At 38.2% G+C, this 19,413-nt stretch overlaps 1 protein-coding gene and 1 long non-coding RNA gene across 6 annotated transcripts; one reads left to right on the plus strand and one right to left on the minus strand.

The window, feature by feature from the left end:
* The first annotated feature begins 5,466 nt into the window (after positions 1 to 5,466).
* LOC117935117 lies at positions 5,467 to 5,937 on the plus strand. Its single transcript, XR_004654679.1, has 2 exons — positions 5,467 to 5,543; positions 5,620 to 5,937. It is a non-coding gene; the product is annotated as an uncharacterized LOC117935117 (long non-coding RNA).
* On the minus strand, positions 5,919 to 19,411 carry ripk3 (receptor-interacting serine-threonine kinase 3). 5 transcript variants are annotated; one of them, XM_034857164.1, is made up of 14 exons: positions 17,329 to 17,478; positions 15,524 to 15,687; positions 15,280 to 15,448; positions 13,958 to 14,113; positions 12,541 to 12,689; positions 11,574 to 11,623; positions 10,753 to 10,914; positions 10,580 to 10,662; positions 10,403 to 10,466; positions 9,543 to 9,607; positions 7,494 to 7,545; positions 7,322 to 7,356; positions 7,160 to 7,282; positions 5,919 to 6,771 (listed from the first exon to the last, which is right to left on the minus strand). In XM_034857164.1, the coding sequence occupies exons 2-14, from the start codon at positions 15,679 to 15,681 to the stop codon at positions 6,550 to 6,552; spliced, it is 1,488 nt and encodes a 495-aa protein (XP_034713055.1). In that variant the 5' UTR covers positions 15,682 to 15,687; positions 17,329 to 17,478; the 3' UTR covers positions 5,919 to 6,549. The 5 variants fall into 5 exon arrangements, with proteins under 5 accessions (XP_034713055.1, XP_034713053.1, XP_034713054.1 ...); XM_034857162.1 differs by having other exon boundaries at positions 5,919 to 6,483; positions 6,544 to 6,771; positions 7,160 to 7,356; XM_034857163.1 differs by lacking the exon at positions 17,329 to 17,478 and adding an exon at positions 19,327 to 19,411 and having other exon boundaries at positions 7,160 to 7,356.
* Between the last annotated feature and the right edge of the window lie 2 nt (positions 19,412 to 19,413).

Below are 19,413 nucleotides of genomic sequence, written 5' to 3' on the forward strand. Positions count from 1 at the left end.
AAAAAACAACAGCTTGTCAGAGGTTTGTGATTTGTTTTTATGCATGAAATATGTGGTAGCAAATCTGATAGGCAATAAAGAAATGATTGTGTCCATTTTTTGCCTCTCTATCTGTATATCTAGCTAACTTGCCGAACAACATTTCCCATAATTTGAGAGCTTTGGGGGATTTTTACAGGAAGTGTAATGTTGCCATTGAGCTAATTTACTGCAGACTAACTTCCCCTCTGTTTCTTATTTACTTATATTGGTTTACACTTTGGCGAATTTGATTTAATAAAATTAGCTTCATCTGTTAGTAGTTCATGTTTGCAGTGTACTCATGGATGTACATGTACATACATCTATCACCGGATTACTTTCATACTAAAGAAAGTGAAAAACCTGATGATCCTGATTTACGATTTATGGATTTATTCCTTAAGGACATCAAAGATACTGCTGTTCTCAAGAAGTGTAAAAGACACTGGATCTAAAAATGTGTGTATCATGTCTGTGTGTTCCAATTTCACTGATATATGAAATGAGGAAAGCGTGTTTTTTGTTTTTTAGCAAGCTAGCTGCTACTATGCACTTTGGACATGCATGGACACGTTATGCGTTGAAAATTGTTTAATGTTGCATGGGTGAAATAGTGTATAGATACATTGTTAACTGTGTTCCAAGACTAAAAAGTTTATAGGTGAAATGAAGGAGTTGAAAAATAAAATGACCTTATTTTCATCAACTAAATTGTGATAAAGGAAAGAAATAAATTGAATGTATTTAACCACTGACTGAAGGGTAAAGGATAACTTAAGCTTTTCATTTCTTTTAACCTTCCATTTTAACTTTCCAACCGTTTTGAATTCAGGCCTGGTATTGTCATTCGTAGGCCTACTTTGATTGTATTTCATATTGCATTGTTTTGATATTAACAACAAGCAGGCTATTATGCTCATTTTCAGGTTCATAATTGTATTTAGAGGTTATATCAGAATAGGTTTATATGGTTTCATTTTCCAAAAACACCATATTTTAGTTGTATTGCACGTTGCTGCTGCTCCTCTTTTCACCCTGTGTGTTGAGCTCTCTGTTTTGGCTTCAGAGTGAGGCATCCCACTTCATTTCCTTCTTTACTGGGAGTCACACATGCGCAGCAGCTAGGTAAGGACTACTAGCCAGTCAGAAGCAGAGTATGTCCCTTTGGGACAGACTTTGGACTCTTTTCACTATTACATGCACCAAAAAGATATGTAACACAATACAAGAGAGGGAAAGAGACAAGAAGCTTTATATGATCCATTTAATATAGTATTGAGCAAAACAAGAAAAGCCCACACTTGCTTCTTAACTACTTTTAACTAGTCTATATCCAGGACGTTTCACTTCTGGGATTGCTCCGTTGATGCCAGAAATTCCACTAGATGTCTCTCTTTTTTGCTGGATGTCCGTCACCTTCCACTTTCTTTGTGTTGGAGTTTTAAACACCGGTGGATTTCTGAGGAATATGGTCAACTGCTCCTCAGATTTCTGCGGGGGAAATCAGCTAGCTAGACTATCTGTCCAATCTGAGTTTTCAGTTTCATGACTACCTTTCAACGTAAACATGTTCCACCAAAACAACTTCCTTTCCGAGGCTATTTTCCAGCGGCACCGTGGCTCCATCTGAAACTTAGCACCGCCCATGATGATTGTGATTGGTTTAAAGAAATGCCAATAAAGCAGAGCTTTTTCTTCTTTCCAAAAATTTTGTGTGGATTGCCAGACCCTCCTCCTCCTCAGCGCTGTGGAGGAAGGTCTATCAATGCAACCCAAACTTTTAAATAACCTTCTTTCATGCATACATTTCAACATTTTCCATTTCAAACTTAAACTAATGCTTACCACATCTCCTTGCTTAGTGTTTATGTCCGCTTCCCAAACACCTGCACTGATGTTCTAAATGTACTGTGCATGTCTCTTGTGTGCTCCAAGGATTTTATAAAAGTGGTCATATTTTACTTTTGACTTTTATTGTGTTTTATTGTGTTATATATTTTTGGTGCCCATTATAGGTTTACAAAGTGAAAAAGCCCAAAGTCTACCACAAAGGGACTTCATCTTCCAGACCAAACACTTTTCACAAACTGCTCCAAACAGCTCTATTGTAGTGTAGCCTTTGCTTCTGTGAGAAACGTGCATCACTTTGTAACACACATCATAATGCTTGCCTAGCTTAAGGTGACCAGATTTCTCAGACAAAATCCAAGGACATTTTTACCTCAGAAGCGTATATACCTCTCAAACCCATCATGTTTTTACTTTTGTAAAACTTAAAACGGGGACACTAGATCTAGAGCTGTTCTCATTAGGGGCTGAGCCCCCCAAAGGTCTGATCCTAGACTCGCCCCTGCTGCTACTTCATACTTGTACTCCACCACACCTCTGAGGGGACAGTTGTAATGTTTGCTGAACTACATTTATCTGACAGCTTTTACTTTATTGCTTCAGGCTTATTTCCGAAACAGCTCATTGAGGTTTGGATACAACAAAAACTATTGAGAAAATGTTTCCCTTTGACAGTGATCCAGTGTAAAACGAGATCGCTACACTTGGCAGCAGAGAAACAAGCTACAATGTCAGTTAATTGGATAATTGTCATACTCCAACATCAACTTCCAGGCAGTAACTGCAACCGTTGACTTCAAGTCATCTACCCCCAGGGGTTAAATTTGAATTAATTGCTACTACTTCTACCAGTAGTACAACACACACACACACACACACACACACAGCGCCAAGTGGAGCTCTCCGATGCTCAGAGTTGAGCCATGGCCGGCTCAGAGCCCTGCCTCACTCAATAGCTAAAACAGAGAGCTCAACACACAGCAATGTGCAGTACAATAAATAACTGGTTAACATAGTATGACATAACCTCTAAATACAATTATGAACCTGAAAATGAGCATAACATGAGCCCTTTAAGGTTAGCTGATGGCTTAGCCTACAAGACTTTAACTGTAAACGTGTCCACACTCCACTACAGATGGACTACTTGAAAATATGTTTTGAGGATTAAAACTGTAGCTATACCATAAAGATTTAAACTACATGGATACTGTATATTATCACTTGACATTTTCTTCCCTGTGGCTCAGTGGTAGAGTGGTCACCTACAAATTGGAAGGTTACTTTCAGTCCCTGGCCCTGCAGTCCCATGTCAAACTGGCCTTGAGCAAGACACTGAACCCCGAGTTGCCCCCGATGGTGCATCTGAATGTAAATGTGTGTGAGTGTTTATCTGATGAGCAGGTGGCACCTTGGACGGCTGCCTCACAGTGTATGAATGCGTGTGAATGGTGAGTGGTTATTGTACGATATAAAAGTACTTAGAGTAGTTGTTGAGACTAGAAAAGCGCTATGTACTATAAGAACTGTCCCTTTCCATTTACATTTTCGGTGATACACAGCCGGTGGATCCGGTGGCAGATGGAGAAATGTCAGTAAAGGAAGGGATCTGGTGCCAGGAGCCTGCCGAGTTCACACTGGACCATCACAACCGATTAGTCTCAACACCGTGCTGCACCGCAGAGGCCTGTGTTAGCACTGTGGAGATGAGTGTCTAGAGTACAAAACAATGTGGTTATGTTGGTTCCCAAACTAAATAAAACACAAAAAATGTGAAAATATCAAAAACAAACAAAAGCATTTTTAACACTGAGTGAAAGCTAAGTCATAATCTGTAACGTTTTATAAAAATAAACAAATGTTGTGGGAGAAGAGAGTTTTCTGGTGAACTGGAAGTGATCAAATTTACATTTTCAGCAGCAACAGAAGTGATTTGTTTGGATAGAAGAATAAACGGGTCGATATAAGACACCAAAGATGAACAGGAAAACAGGAGTGCCACCTACTGCACACATGGAAAGTTACAGTCCACACTGACGGACAGATAAACAACAGATGGTACTAAGACATGTCACAAAATAGGTTTACAAAAGGAATTTGGGACTGTACTCAAATTATTGGGTTGGGCTCTTAACTATTTTATTTATAAAAACAAGACTTTTTCTAAAACATTCAATTTTACAAACATTAAAACAGCGGAATTCTTACTTTTAGGAAGCTAGAACCAGAAAATGTGTTTTGTATTCTTTCATACTTGCTACTTAAAAAAGTTGCTGATAATTTTCATAAAATTACATTTTCATAATTCGATTAAACAAGTAGACCTAATTGTTGCAGCTCTATGATTTCCATCACTAACAGTGACAAATGGTCCAAATCCCACATATGTTCAGTTTGCATGATGTAAAAAATAGAATAGCAGCTAATTCTCACATTTAAGATTGTGATGCAGGAAAATCTCAAACCATTTATCAACTATAGAAACATTTCACAGCTCTGTGATGCTAACCATGTGAAATATTAAAACTGAAATACAGTTGTCAAGTAACCCCGCATTTGGTGTTTGAAATGAAACGTCCACGTTTACAACTGGACCACAACAAAAAAATGTTACACAAAAATACAACTCCCACAGCATTTGTGAACAGAGTTTCTTAAAAAATCTAAATCTTGGTAAACAGTAGGCTACTTTTGAACTAATACAACTTCCAGGTTCCTTAAGCCCAGTTCAGACCAAAGACTCGCAACATTCCACCTAACTACCTTCAGGATTAAAGTGTAAATGTGGGTATAGGAGCCATGCATACATTATGTTGGTTTAAAGTGCCCGTATTATGCTCATATTCAGGTTCATGATTGTATTTTGAGGTTGTACCAGAAGAGCTTTACATGGTTTTAGTTTAAAAAAACACCATATTTTTCTTGTACTCCACATTGCTGCAGATCCTCTTTTCACCCTGTGTGTTTAGGTCTCTGTTTTAGCTACAGAGTGAGACGTTGCACCTGTTTTAGCTACAAAGTGAGACATCTCACTTCTATATTATCTTTGTTGGAAGTTGCATAGCACATGTGCACTAGCCAGGTAAGGCTCACATCAGCTACCATAAATGAAATACAATAACTTTTTTACAACTTTGGTCAATACAAGGCAGTATTGGCAGGGAGACTTCTTCAATCGAGGGCTCACTTGTGGAATACCTGCAGAACGGGGACATGGAAGAAGTTCTTTTGAAGATTATGGTCAACTAGTGTGTGTTGTAGCAGTGTTTTGCAATTGAAAACGAGCTAGCATGCCAGCGCTAGCATGTGCTACGGTTAGCCACCTCATCTCGGATCCTCAAAGCCGTGCAGATTCTGAACAGCTCTCCCGGAGACTGAAGGCAGAGGACAATCAGAAACCTGTACCTCACTCTAAACACCATGGATGTTTGTTTTTTCAAGTTTGTATGTGTGTGGAAGCACTAGAGACACAAAATAACACCCGAAATCCCCCAAAAAGTAAGGTGGGACGTAACAGACGGATCGGTCTAGCAATCATCATTGTCTATTTATGCACCTGTGCTGCATGGCTGAAGCTACAGAGGCGGTGAGTTTGGGTTCTGTCGACCACAAATGTCACTGTTTCCACGTTCACCTTTATTCATAGTATTTTTAATGTGCTGATGGATTTGATCGTTTTTGGTTGTTTTTTTTTTCTTATTTTGAAATACTAAGACACTACATCTTTAAACGCACATCCCAGAGTGGAAGTGGATTATTCAAATGGCGCGTTATACAGGTGTTGATAGTTCCCCTCCTCAGCGGCTTCTTTTGTTTTTAAAGTTTCAGCAAATCCCATAATCCTATCCCAGATTTATCTTTTAAAATAAAGCAATTTTTTAATCACATACATATTCCATCCATGGCTTATTCCAACACTTCATTGAAGCTACATCATGCTGTATTTAAGATACCAATTTTTTATTGGAAGCACGTACAACAACTACAAAATTCTGGCTGGCATTACAAACTTCTGTTAAAATTCAACTTCATGTTTGCTATTTTTTTTCCAGTCAATTAAAAAAACATATAGGAAATGGTTAATGAAGTTGTTTGGGTTAAACATTTTCAAAAGTTTGTAAAAAAAAAATATATATATATATACCCACAAAAGAATGCATATAAAATATAAATATAAAAGTCAAAACTAATGCATTAGGTAGAAAAGATATAATATTTGCAGAAATTTCTATATACAGATGATCAATGTTTCATGTTAAAATTACAACAATACAGACTTTATGGCAATTAATGGCACTTTATCGTTAGCTGGCACTGTTCTGTGGATATTTGTTGTCCACGGTTGGTGGAAAATCAAACCCATATGACATATGACTTGGCCCACATTTATAAGGCTGACACAGCTGAAGAGAAGTGTGAGGTTTTTGCTCATTGGTTTAACATATTCTAACAAAAGAAGCAAAATAAATACGTTTGAAAAAATACCTTAACCTTTTTACCAAAACCCTTTTGAAAACATGCAATCTACTAAAACCACATCTCAATCCTATCCAGATTGGAAAAGCAAATTCACATGCAGTAACGCAGTAATTTTAAATGCAGTAATGCTTTCATAAAAGGAGTTACAAAACACAACCTTCCTGTTGTGCAAGACTTAAAATCGAAAAGCTCGATGTGAACTCAGCTAAGCCCTCCTGACTTGTCCTTCCAGCTTCCTGGAGGTGGCGGCGGGAGGTCGACCCTAGATGGTGCTGTTGGGTGCCGTTTCCTATCTGAGGGGTCTATAAGTTCGATGTTCATGGTGTTGTTGTTGCCATGCTGTAATCCGGTTATGTTGCAAAGGTGAATTTGGAATCCAGGGGCAGGATGGCAGGGGAAAGTGTCGGGGCTGGAAAACTGACGCTGCAGATACATAAATAAAAAGAGAGAAAAAATAGCAGCAGTCGACGTTGAATTGTTTAAGTCTTCAAAAAATGCTGTGTTCATGAGAAGTAATTATTTTAGACACTATCTAGAACAAAACACAGCTTAAAGATAGATTGTAGTGCATGAAAACTACATTTTAAGACCAATCAATTACCCTGAAGAAAAAATATTGGATATGCTAGCCTATATTTACTGTTACATGAAAGACTTTATATCCCCGGTTCAAACACAAATCCAACCTTCATTTTGTAAATCCCCTTGGCTACATGAGCATATACTGTATTTTTAATGCAGTATATGGTCTCTTTCGTTATAGCACATATTTTTAATGCAGGGATTCAAAGTAAAAAAATAAACAACCCACGTGGTACTGTGAAGATAGATTTGGTCTATAAGCCATCTGGGGATGTTTTGCTGTTCTGCTTTGAGTTGACCTCCCAGTCGAAGGAGACGGCAATGACGATCCAATGGGGCAAACAGAGGACTTTTTCAAATTATATTCTGTCGATGGGCAGGTCACGTCAGCATAACACACACTTGCAGGTCTAATTGAAGGCGGATCTGAAACGGAAGACATTTATGTGAAACATTAAGAAGTGATAGAGGATTTGATTTGTCTGATTTTGGATCTAAAAGCAAAAGTTTCCCCTCCTACTTCAGTGGTTTCTATGCAGCTTCAACACTAACATGCTCTTTACCTTTAACTCGTGCATTGTCTGTTTGATTTGCGGTGCAACCACCAGCCATTTCCTGCAACACAAGTAAGTAAAGGTTGCACTGTGAACACACCATAAAGATTGTAGTTAATTACCAGTTTGCACACACATTTTGTGTAATAGGAAAAAACTAGTCAGTAGTCAGTTCAGTCTAAAACACCACAAGACATAACAAGATACAAACCATTATCTCAACACTTCAAATCTTTTGAAACTTTCTACTTATATGCTAAAAATTGGAGTGACCATATGTCCATTTTTAAAAGAGAAAAAGAAAAAAGGTTACTACTGGCGCTATAGGCCTGCAGTGTAGTGTACACTGTTTGGCTTGTTAAAAAAAAAGAAGGTAGGGGCAAAAAGAAACAAAAACAACAAAACGGGTAAAATCAATGATTAACAGAGGACATGTTTGACATTTTGGGAAATACATGCAAGAACTTCCTAACCAAGTGTTTGATGATACTACTTACATGTTAGTATGCTAAATATGAAGCTACCGCCAGCAACGAGCTAACTCAGCTTAGCATGACAATTACGAGGGGGGGGCAAACAGCAAGCCTGGCTTAGATAACAAAATCTGCCTCGCAGAACCTCTAAAACTCACTGTCTTATTTTGTTTACCTTGTATGAAAAATAAAGTGCAAAAACGACAATTCATCATTTTACAGGGGGTTATTTATGTCTTGGTTGCAGTCACATTCTGTGAACTGCAGTCTGGTTGCCAGGCAACTGGTTGTGGCCAAGAAATGGGGGACAAGTTTCACATCATTGGTTCCCAGGTTCCCAGGTTCTAAAATTGCATCTCCTCCTTTTCTCGAGGAAAGAGGAGGAAGGAGGAGAGAGGCAACAAGCAAATGTGTTTTAGAGAGATGAGATGTCCTTTCCTCTAAAGCGTTACGTGAATTCTTCATGGGCAGAGTTAACTGCTTTTAGCTGCACAGAAGGCCGCTCTCTTGTACCCTCGCTCATAGCTCCTCAATGCTCGATTCTCACTCCTTGGGGCAGGAATTAGAGCATTGAGACATGAGGAGGGCCAGAACAACTTCTGGTTCAGCTGAGGACTGAGGAGCTATCAGATAAGGGAAGTAAGACCCAGGCCGTCATGATCCTGGGTTATGTTTAGGTTCTTGCATTATTTAGTGGGTTCTTTTCCTGTTTCATTTCTTGTTTTACTACTTGCCTTGGGATTTTTTTCCTGCCTTTGTGTTTGTCTGGCCCGTTCTGATTTGTTTTACTCGTTAACACCCTCCTTACTGTGTGTGTATTCTGGTGTTCTCTCATTTCAGTGTCTGAATGTCTGCCTTTGTTCCTGGCTCTCCTTCTATCTTCTAGTGTTCTTGGTTTTTTGGATTCAGCCTTAGTATCAAATCTTGCTTTTTGTTTTGCCAACCTACCTGACTGGTCTTCCGCTTTTGGGTCCTCTCTTGTGAACTCTCAAACAGTTACACATTCCAGTTCCAGCCTTAATGCTAAGCTAAGCTAACCATCTGCTGGCTACAGCTAGTGTGCATATTAAGAACACCGAAATGATAGTTAATCTCCTCATCATACTTTTGTCAAGAAATCAAAGACAATTGTTGGACTCTAAACTACTATGAAATAAAAAATTCTGAACTGTTCAGAACTGTTCTAAAACTCCTAATCTCGATTATGTTCGTATTTACAATTTTATTACCCAACCTTGACTTGAACGTAAAGACCTTTACATTTGCTGTGTTTGTTCTTTTGTGTGACTTTCCCTTGGTGCAGCAGGAAGTGATGCCTGCCCTATTTCCTCAGAGAAGAAAAAAACGTTCAATGTCGAAACACATTGGCCAATTTGTGGCAAAAAAAAACCAACAATATCTCACAGACCACATTGAGAGTCGTTCTTCTGGGGTTTAAAGAACAACAATGTCATAGAAGGAGACCAAATGATGACTTTAACTGTTGTCTGTTCTCCATTAAGGATACCTAGATAATGTTTTTTAACTGAGCCTTTCTGTCCTGGGCGGTAAAGACAAAAAATGAATGTCTATGTCTGAATCTTACCTGAATTGGTGGGCCACCTGTGAGTGCATTGTCATAAACGTTCACTGCTTCAAGACGTTCACCCGCTGCAAAAAAAGACCAAATGAAATTATGTGAAATGTGAAAAATAGTACTGTAAATTAACATTTTTTATTTAGCAAGTTCCAATTTGGCTAAACATGGCTCAATCCCACTCAGTCAAACTACTTCCTGACTTTGAAAATAGTATTTTGACAATTACTCTTAGCTGAGGTTCCTATTACTCTCATGAAGACTAGGAGATGCACTTTAGCGCCATAAAAGTTAGTAAGTGGACCTTATTTTATGTTCTCAGTTTAACACAAAACACAAAATACATCGCAGAAAAAGAAATTTTTGCCAGTTTGTAAATGTGAAATTGCAGCCAGCAGCCAGTAAACTTAGCTTAGCGTGAAGACTGGAAATGGGGAAACAGCTAAACTGATAAAACAAACAAGATATAACATGCAATTTATGAGATTTAAAGGTAGTGATAGGAAAATATTTTTATGTTGGACAGAGATAGACTAGCTGTTTTTTGGGAAATGTAGAAAACAATAGAAAGGTAGGCTATTAGAAGCTTCTAGAAGCAGGAGGAAACAGCTAGCCTGACTCTTGTACAGATTACAAAAATAGAACTATTCATTAGTGATATTTAGAGCTGTTACCTTTGGTATAGTTTGGGCTAGTTGTTTCCTCTGTCTCCAGTTTTTCTGCTAAACTAAGCTAACCAGCTGCTGGTTTTAGCCTCAGAGTTAGCGTAAAGACATGAGAGTGGGATCTCTCTTAAAAAGCAAATAAGCGTGTTGAAGAATCATATTTAAAGGTGGTATAGGGATATTTTTTTACAGATAAAAGCAGACCTAAAGCCTGAGTGATATGAACCCGCCCGATCTGCTCAATCACTGTTTCTTCTTTCCTTTGGTCCTGGAAAGAGAAAGAGGAAGAGAAAAACAAAAAATGGTTATTTGCTGTATCATGTCTAACTTTTACAGCATCTCAGCATGACTTGAGTGTTCATGAAGAGATTACTTCCTCACCAGTATCTTCAGCACTTGATGGACAGCGTCATTAATTGCATGTTTGTGTAACTTATACAGTTCTTCTGTCTGCGTTGTACACTCTGTGTAGTAGAGTAAAGATGTAACATTAAGGCCAAGCATCACAAGCTATTAAAAAAATAATTTTCTGTTTAAATGAAGGAGTTTCTCACCAAGGGAGGAGGGCCTTTGTTCGGGTTTGGTGTCCCAGCATCTCTCCATGAGCTCCATCAGTCCTGTCAACCCTGCACGCCCCACAGCCTGGACCCTGATCTCGTCAAGCAATGGACGGTCTCCCTCGGGAATGCGAAGCCGCACCAAGCTGGACTTTGCATCTACAGTGGAGGAAAGATTAAAAAGTCTGTCAGAGGTTAGGGAGACCTTGGGAATACCTGAATATAAGGTCTGGACTTATGCCTATATTCAGATATTTCTTCATATTTTTCTTTGAGCTGCATTAATCTATATTTTTACACAAATAATAGGTCAAATGACAACTTGTAATGTAAAACATCTGCAGTTGTATCTGTATCTTAGGGGACTTTTAGCATCTGTCACTTTGTAAGGTGACAATATGTCAATATTGTTTCCAGCTTGTTGCACTGCCTCCAACATAATTTAGATTTAAAGCCACTTTGTATAGCTGAGTAGAATTTGATAGTAAGTAGGCACCCCCTCCGTAGGATTAAAAAAATAGTCCTTCCTACCCTCTCTCCATACAATTGACGGGCTGAAAGCAACACAGTGCACCAATTTCCCATGGCATTGTCTAATTTTTTTATAAAAACTAAATCTAATGACATAACAATAAAATAAAAAGGGTCCATGCTAAAATTGCAAGAAAATACCCTTATGCAAACAGAACCTTTGTTTACAAGCCACTTCAGAGCCAAGAAAATAACCAGTAAGTGTGGTTAGACTTATAAAATCATGCCAATCTTTCACCATGTGTTGTTATGGAAGAAAAAGAAGAGAGTGGCATGAAGACACTTACATGCATATGGTTGTTTCCCTGTGACAATGGACCATAAGAGTACACCATAGCTGAAAAAAGAGATAGAGAGAGTTACACACCAGTATTACTTTTTATGTCATAACAGGCATTAAGGTGCGGCCTAACACATCAAGAAGCCACCTGATGATCTGGACGCTTGATCAATTGCAGTAAATGCTTTTACTATTATACTCCAACCATTGCCATAACCTGTTAAAGAACCTTACCACTGATATTTGCCTTCCTTTAACAAGTGTGCATTAGTAATTGTATCAACACTGAGTGACACTTTAAAGTTGTTTGGTGGTGCTTGCTTATGTGTTTGTTAGTTTAGGATCCTCTTTAGTACGGTGGCCGACAGGGGCACAGGCAAATAAAAAAAACACAAGAAAATGAAGAAAACATTCCTCAAGTCATTCATTTGTCAACACATGCGCAGCTTTTAGCGAACACGCTGCGAATACACACAACACAATCAAATACACAAACACGCTGCAAATACACAAACGATGCAAAAAGAATTGCAGACAATCACCTAAAACAAATCCCCAAAAGATAAATAACAGACGTTTTCCGGACCTCCAAGGGGAGTGCTAAATGGAACAGCTTGATTTTTGACCCCAACGTGTGCAAACAAACATAATAGTATATTTCATACCACAACACATACTAATGACAAAATACACGGACAAGACCAAAACAGACACATGACAGCTCCACCAGTGCAGTCAAAGAGCAAACAAAGGAAAAATCAGTCAGTCTATATATGAAAATAGGTATGTTTAATTATCCGAAAAATAACTATTCAAATTCCTACTACAAGGTATTTGTATTTCCCCTTTAATAAAAGTAAAAATGACAGCCATATGGTCATCTAAAACGTGTACATCTAAAATTAGGTGTCATTATTGGTCATTACATGGTTTAAAAGCACTCTAATCCAAGTCCTGGTTTGATGCCCTTGTACCTGTAGATGTCAGAGGCTAGGGTTGGCCTGTACGAGACACGGAACGCCTCCGGTGGCATGTAGCTGATCGTCCCCCCTTCCTCTCCACTGTCCTTCTTGGAAACCCGTGTGACGCTGTGGTAATACCGGGCAAGGCCAAAATCTGTAAGCTGGAGACACAATTTAAATCAAGAAATTAATTATGTTAGCATTGTTAGGAAGGAGGCAGTTAGTGGAAAGTTAATGACTGCCAGTGGAATGTAACATTGCAAATGTGCTTTAGTACTGTACTTAAGTACACATTTGGGGTAATTGTACTTTATCTGAACATTTTCTTTTCATGCCCTTTCTACTTATGGGAAGTAAAAAGGGAAGTAGAGGGAATCATTTAACTTTTTACTTCACTACATTTATCTGAAAGCCACTTTTATTTACTTCAAAATTACTTCAAAACTTCATTGGTACAACGAGCTCAAAATATACGGTTTTGGAATAAATGAAACTACCCAAATGTTAATTCAAAAACAGCTGACGCGATTAGTCAATAAGTTGATTGACAGAAAATAAATTGGCAATTTTGATAAACAACACTGTCAGGAAATGACAAGGATTTCAATGATCTTCAAAGTAAATAAAAGCAGAAAAAAACTGCATGATTCGTCTGAAAAACTAACCCAGAACTTTCATTGGACAAACATGTTTCAGGAATTAGGATCACTTCCCATTAAATATGATCGTTTTCAAGCCAAGATCAGTTTTACTTCTCTTAAGTAAGTATAAGGCGTCATCACAGTGGGGTGATCCTCTGTGCCACTACATGACAACACAATCTCATGACCGCGCGTGAAATGGTGACTTTGTTTAATCTATTTAATCTACACATTTATTTATATTTTTTTTGTGATGGTCAGCACGTTTTTTTAATATTACCAACAATTGAATAGCAGTAAACGGCAGGATTGGTTGGGTTTAGGAAAAGAAGAATGGGACGGTAGGGTTTAGTAAAACGTGACACGCGGGACACAATCCCTGGTCACCTGGGTGAAAGTCCTGTGTTGTTTGACCTATCCACCACCCAAACCAACCTTAATAGCCTTTCACACTACTCGTTACCGTAGTCGCCCTTAATGCTACGCCATCTTTTCATTGAGAATCGTGCTGTGATCACGAAAGATGCTTCCCATTGAAATACAATAGTTTAAAAAAACGACAAATGTGTTTGTGAGACTGGATCCTCTTGTAGAATTGTAAAACTCTTTCCCTACCTTTTATCAAATGTCATTTCTAACATTTAGGGGTAAAACCATGTTTGTGTCTTTTTTATATAAATTACGTTCAGCCTTCATTTAGTCTCCATAGTGTGGACAAACTCATATAACAATATAAAGTAAGCATGCAGTAGGCAAGGCCGGGCCTGCACTGAAAGCTTGTGACTCACCTTGGCATTGAGATAGGAGTCCAGCAGCACGTTGCTGGGCTTCAGGTCCAGGTGGAGGATGGGAGGGGACAGACTGTGGAGGAAGTTTAAGCCCAGAGCCACTTGGTGTGCCAGCCTGAAGACCAACGGCCACGGCTGAGCTCCACGTAAGGTTTCCTGTAAGATTATTTTCATAGTTACAGATCGACAAGTAGTGGTCACTGTGCTGCGGTGAGCTACCAATCGGCTACTTTTACTATATCAGAAACACATAAAGGAAATGGTTGATTTAAGTAGGAAGTAGGTGCTATTTGTGGTTTCATGATCATAAACAAGAGACTATATACAGCCACGCTAGTAGCTCTGTGAGGCCATACTTGACAGGGACTGCAGTGCTGTGAGCTACATGTTAACATTAGCATGTTAATGCTCTTGTTGCTGACCAATCCGTACCAGAAACCAGATTTGTTCTAAGCATGTGCAGACAATGGTTTAGGTTTTAACCTCGAATGATTAGGGTCAGGGTAGGCCGAGGCCAGGGGCCTGTCTAGATGGTGACAGAGATGGTAAGAGAAACTTTGATGGTAACCTTAGTTTTGCGACACTCTCAAGAGATGGTTGATGTCAGGCATTGACCTCGAATGGTTATAGTTAAGATAAGCCATTGGGTATTGAGTTTCACAATAGTTTTTGCATATCTATGGTCAGCCAACCATTTGTCAGGAGATAGGTTAAAACAAATTTAGGTTCCAATACGGATCTGGTGGTGGGGTTTAACAGATATAATGTTTACATTGTGCACCATTAGCGTTGTTTGCATGCTAACATTTGCTACTTAGCACTAATAACAAAGTACAGCTGAGACTGCTGATGGGAATGTTAGTAGCTTGTGGTCGTAAACAAACTTGGAGTTTTGAGGTACTGTACTTAGTATTTCTATTTTATACTCCTTTCTACAACCTCTCAGAGAAAAATAGTGTACTTTTTACTTCACTTATTTTGCTTTGCAGATTATGCCTTTACATACAACACATATGATCAACGTATAAAGTATGACACAATATACATTAAACTAGTAAAAATTTGTTCCACCTCAATCAGAACTTCTTATGTGTCAGTGCATCAGGAATGATATTCTAATTGCATGCTACATAAATAACAACATTGTACTCTTTAAGTGGGTTGCTCTGCCCAACAAGTACTTTTACTTTTGGTACTTTACAAACTCTTACACTTTTGTTCTTCTACTTTTTGATTTTTTAAAAACTTATAACAGGGTATTGTTACAGAGTGTTGTTGCTACTTTAAGTAGAGGTATAAGCACTTATTCCACCACTGTTTACCTGTAGGGAGGCCAGTGATCCTCTTTCCATTAACTCCATGACCAGACCCAGCTGTGTTGACAAGCCAGAGTTGGGCACTCGACCCCTGAAGACCCCCCGGACCTGAATAGCATACGGGCTGCTTCCTTGACGCATCATGTCGATCTCACGCAGCAAAGACTCACTGGTCCTGTGTGTGTGTTTGTTAGCATTTTGAGTAATTGACAACTTAATTGTACACAGATTGCTCTTTTTTACCACTTACCCGTCGTCATAATGAAGCAGTTTAATGGCCACATCGCAGCCCCACTGACAATGTCTGGCTTTGTAGATTTGTCCAAAACCCCCAGAGCCAATCACCTTCCAGCCCTTCAAGCTGGAGTCTTCCACCAATATAGGAGCTTGACAGCTACTCAGTGCCATACTTCACTGGAGAAAGACAATCATGATAATTAAACCCTCACATGCCATAAGAATTGAATTATTTGTTCCTCTAAAATAAAGAGGATCCAGTCACTTATTTGGGGAAGCTGGTCTAATTCCTGGATGTGACAGTGCCCAGTTTTGATAAAGGCCTCTACTCTAGCCACACCTCAACCTAAGAGGTGGAAAGACAAACAGATTTGAAGCAATTTAAAGGCAGTTACTAAAGCCATTAGGTGTTTTATTTACATCATGTCTGCAGTATTATGTCTGGAAACTTGGGAGTTTAAAGGACCTCAGGAGGTTTACAAATCATTCACAAGTTGAACGGGTTTTTATATGTAGTGGCATTACCATCCATTTGGAGGAATTTGGTGTCAACTTGAATGAATGTAAGTCCAATATTCTCATCCCAGAATTATATTTTGGCATTTGGAACTTTTACGGAGACACAAATTCACAGAAAATATAATTGAACAAAGAATAAAACAAAATAAATAATAGTAAACAAATTTTCTGATTCTGTCATAATACATACATTTATTCTTGAACAAGTAATAATATCAAATCATGTCGAGAATTGTCTTTGCATCGTAGCATATCATTACCAATGCTTTTATTGTTTTGTATCAGATTACATCTAGACTTTTATAACTGTATTCTAGATTTTAATTCTAGATTTGTGTGTTTTTTAGAATAAGAGTGTTTTTTGTTCAAGTCAGCCCTATACAGAGGACAATAAACTTAAACATAAACTTAAAATCTAATGATTATTTTTTAATCAACTGTTTGTCCCACAAAATGACAGAAAGTACAGTGGCAAATGCCCATCAACATTTCCCAGAGTCTATTCGGATGTCTTTAAATATCTTGTTTGGTCACCAACAGTCTAAAACCCAAAGATATATCATTCATAAAACAAAGAAAAACCATAAAACTGAAACCATTAAATGTTGGGCCTTTCTGTTTGAATAATAAGTTTTTGTACAACTAATTGTGGTGAACATGTTACATTCCACATCTGAACTAAACATCTCTCATCTGTTTAAAGTGTCATAAATCTGTCCCATGAATTGTAACACTGTTTCCTTTTCTGAATATGAATCTGTGTAAACCAACCTTGAACCAGTCCCCCCCCCCCCCCCTTTTTAAATATAACATTCACATTTCTCACAGAAGAACATTTTACTAGCACCTAAATTCACCTACACAAGAAACCCACAGTCTGTGTAGTTTATTCTACCTTACATGTAATTAAAAACAAACCTCTGTGAGTGGACAAAATATTAGGAACCTTTAAAATGCAATAATACTCACTAATACATACATTTTTCTTAAGATTGTGTCTCTGGTCCTTTGTGTTGTTGTAATGGATTGCATTATGTCTATATATTTTGTCGATTGAGGACTAAAGTCTTTCCATTTAAGTAAAATATACATAAATATACTGTATTTAAATGTATGAGCGCAAGACAATTGATTTACGTTACTTTACATAAAAGGCCTATATGACTAAAACGGTAGCCTAATAGGCTAAAAGGTAGAAATCCACCACAAAGTCTGACAATTCTTCAGAAAAATACCACACACTTAAAAGACTAATGAGAATGTCTAGGTGATTTTTTTCAAAATGGGGAAACCACTCACCCTTAAGGATTTACTCTCCTTCCTCATCATTCAACCATACTGACGGAGGTAAAAGTGCGTAAAAACCCTGCTGCTCATTCAGTGGCTGTCTTCTCACATGCAGTAGCAGCTCTTGTTCCACCTGAACAGGCAGAAAACAGAAGTGAAACCTTTTTTTGTACTTCTGCTTATGAACTGCTCAGCCAACAGGCAAGTGTGTGATGTCACAGGGTAGGGTATTTAACCCTATTTCTCGTCAGATTTAATGACTGCTCATGAGGATGTATTTGATTTATGAGTGACATGATAATTACTTTTTATATCCATATACAATAAAGCAGACAGTCTTAGGGGAAAAGACAGACAGGAACGATATGAATGTGGAACTGGATTCAAACCAACAAAGTTCAAGAGATAAGATACTTGTCTTAGACCACTATAGGCCACCATGACACCCAACGTAATGCAAACTACACATCTCAAGCCTTTTAAATCCGAAATTATACTCATGTTTACACCAAAAAAGATCTTGAAAAGACTACAGGGGTTTTTTAGGGTTTGCCAGCAGATGGTGTACTCTGCAAAATGATTTACAGTAAATGGGTGGGGTTACTTAAAGTCATTGACTAACACCAAACCTGCATTACCTCATTTTTATAATTATGCAGTCCGTATAGTTGTTCTGCATTGAGGTCACACTCCTCCACAGTGTTGTACTTTTTACTTAATTGATTTGATACCTCTAGGTATTTTGCATATTCAGATTAATCAACAAAATATAATCAACAAATACATAATTATGTATAAATTATGATGTATGGGTAACCTTTTTTTTAAACTTTATTGATCCATGGACAGAAATTGCCAAGACATATGATATAAAGTAATTAAAATGAACCCCACATTTACCAGCTGCAACATTAAAGTCATGAACACATTAATGCATCAATAATCAAAGATTTCACTTTATGAGTTTTTTTTTAACATTTACAATGTGTTTCCCCAGCCTGTCTATGGTCCCCAAGTGGCTAGAAATGGTGATAGGTTTAAAACCGAGCCTTTGAGAAAATGAAAGCTCAGATAGGCCGATCTGGAATCTCGCCCCTTGTGAGGTCATAAGGTGCAAGGTTACATCCACTTTCTCTGCTTTGCCCGCCCAGAGAATTTGGCCCACCCATGCGAGAGAAACATCATGGCTTTTAAACCACCCCTTCCCAACCCCCCCCACCCCACGCCCCCTGGAAATATGCCATTCTGCATGATGAGGAGGCTACTTTTGTGTACTTTTGTATTATAATTTGATGACAGTACCTTTGAACTTTACTTCATTTTAAATCTAGCAGACTATTTCTAAACTGTGGGTTTACTACTTTAAGCAGGCCACAAGATTTGTGTGATTCTTCTACCACTCCACACACAGACAATACTTAGGTTAGCCGAATCAATTCATTGTCGGTTTTTGATTTGTTGACAATAAGAAAAACACATAACATGACCAGACGTATCCTTTAAATGGCATCATGTTATCCATTAGAGGATACTTTCTACCACAACAGGCAGAAATGTGTTACAAACAAACCCAATTTCTCCTTTACAAAAGCTGTCTATCAATGAGCAGAGTCAACCAGGAGTTGGCCAAAACACACACAAACACACACACACACACACACGCACACACAAAGAAAACCCCCACTTCTGACGTCAGTGGAAATCCCCTTCATCTCCTGTGTGACCCTGAGTCAAGACAAGTCAACTTTTTTTTAACATCTTAGAATGCAGTCAATAAATCTACACTTATAACGTATTTGCTATAATAATAATAATAATAATAATAATGTTAATGATAATAATAATAATAATGTGTGTTCCACAAATCCACGGGAATGCAAAACAAGGAGCAATGTGGGATTTGTTTTTAGGAAAAAAACATATAACCTTCATAAAGTAGTTGACATACATAATTTGAGTGTATAGGATTATTAAAATAATATGATGTTGGTGTTACAGCGACCTCCGCACCCAGCCTGAAGCACGCTATCCGCCCTGAATCTTAGATAAGAGGTTTTTTGTTTAGTTTCGGTTTTGTCTTCGGGGTTTCCACAGGTC

This window comes from Etheostoma cragini, chromosome 19, assembly GCF_013103735.1.
Source record: "Etheostoma cragini isolate CJK2018 chromosome 19, CSU_Ecrag_1.0, whole genome shotgun sequence".
Lineage (NCBI taxonomy): Eukaryota > Metazoa > Chordata > Actinopteri > Perciformes > Percidae > Etheostoma > Etheostoma cragini.

What these genes read in the sequence shown, in the direction of transcription:
- ripk3 (XM_034857163.1), bottom strand. Translation starts at nt 15,681, where the DNA reads ATGGCACTGAGTAGCTGTCAAGCTCCTATATTGGTGGAAGACTCCAGC. An exon ending in ACTCCTATCTCAATGCCAAG is followed by an intron (nt 12,690 to 13,957) that starts GTGAGTCACAAG and finishes TTGTGTCTCCAG; the next exon opens with CTTACAGATTTTGGCCTTGC. An exon ending in ATCAAGTGCTGAAGATACTG is followed by an intron (nt 10,467 to 10,579) that starts GTGAGGAAGTAA and finishes TTCTCTTTCCAG; the next exon opens with GACCAAAGGAAAGAAGAAAC.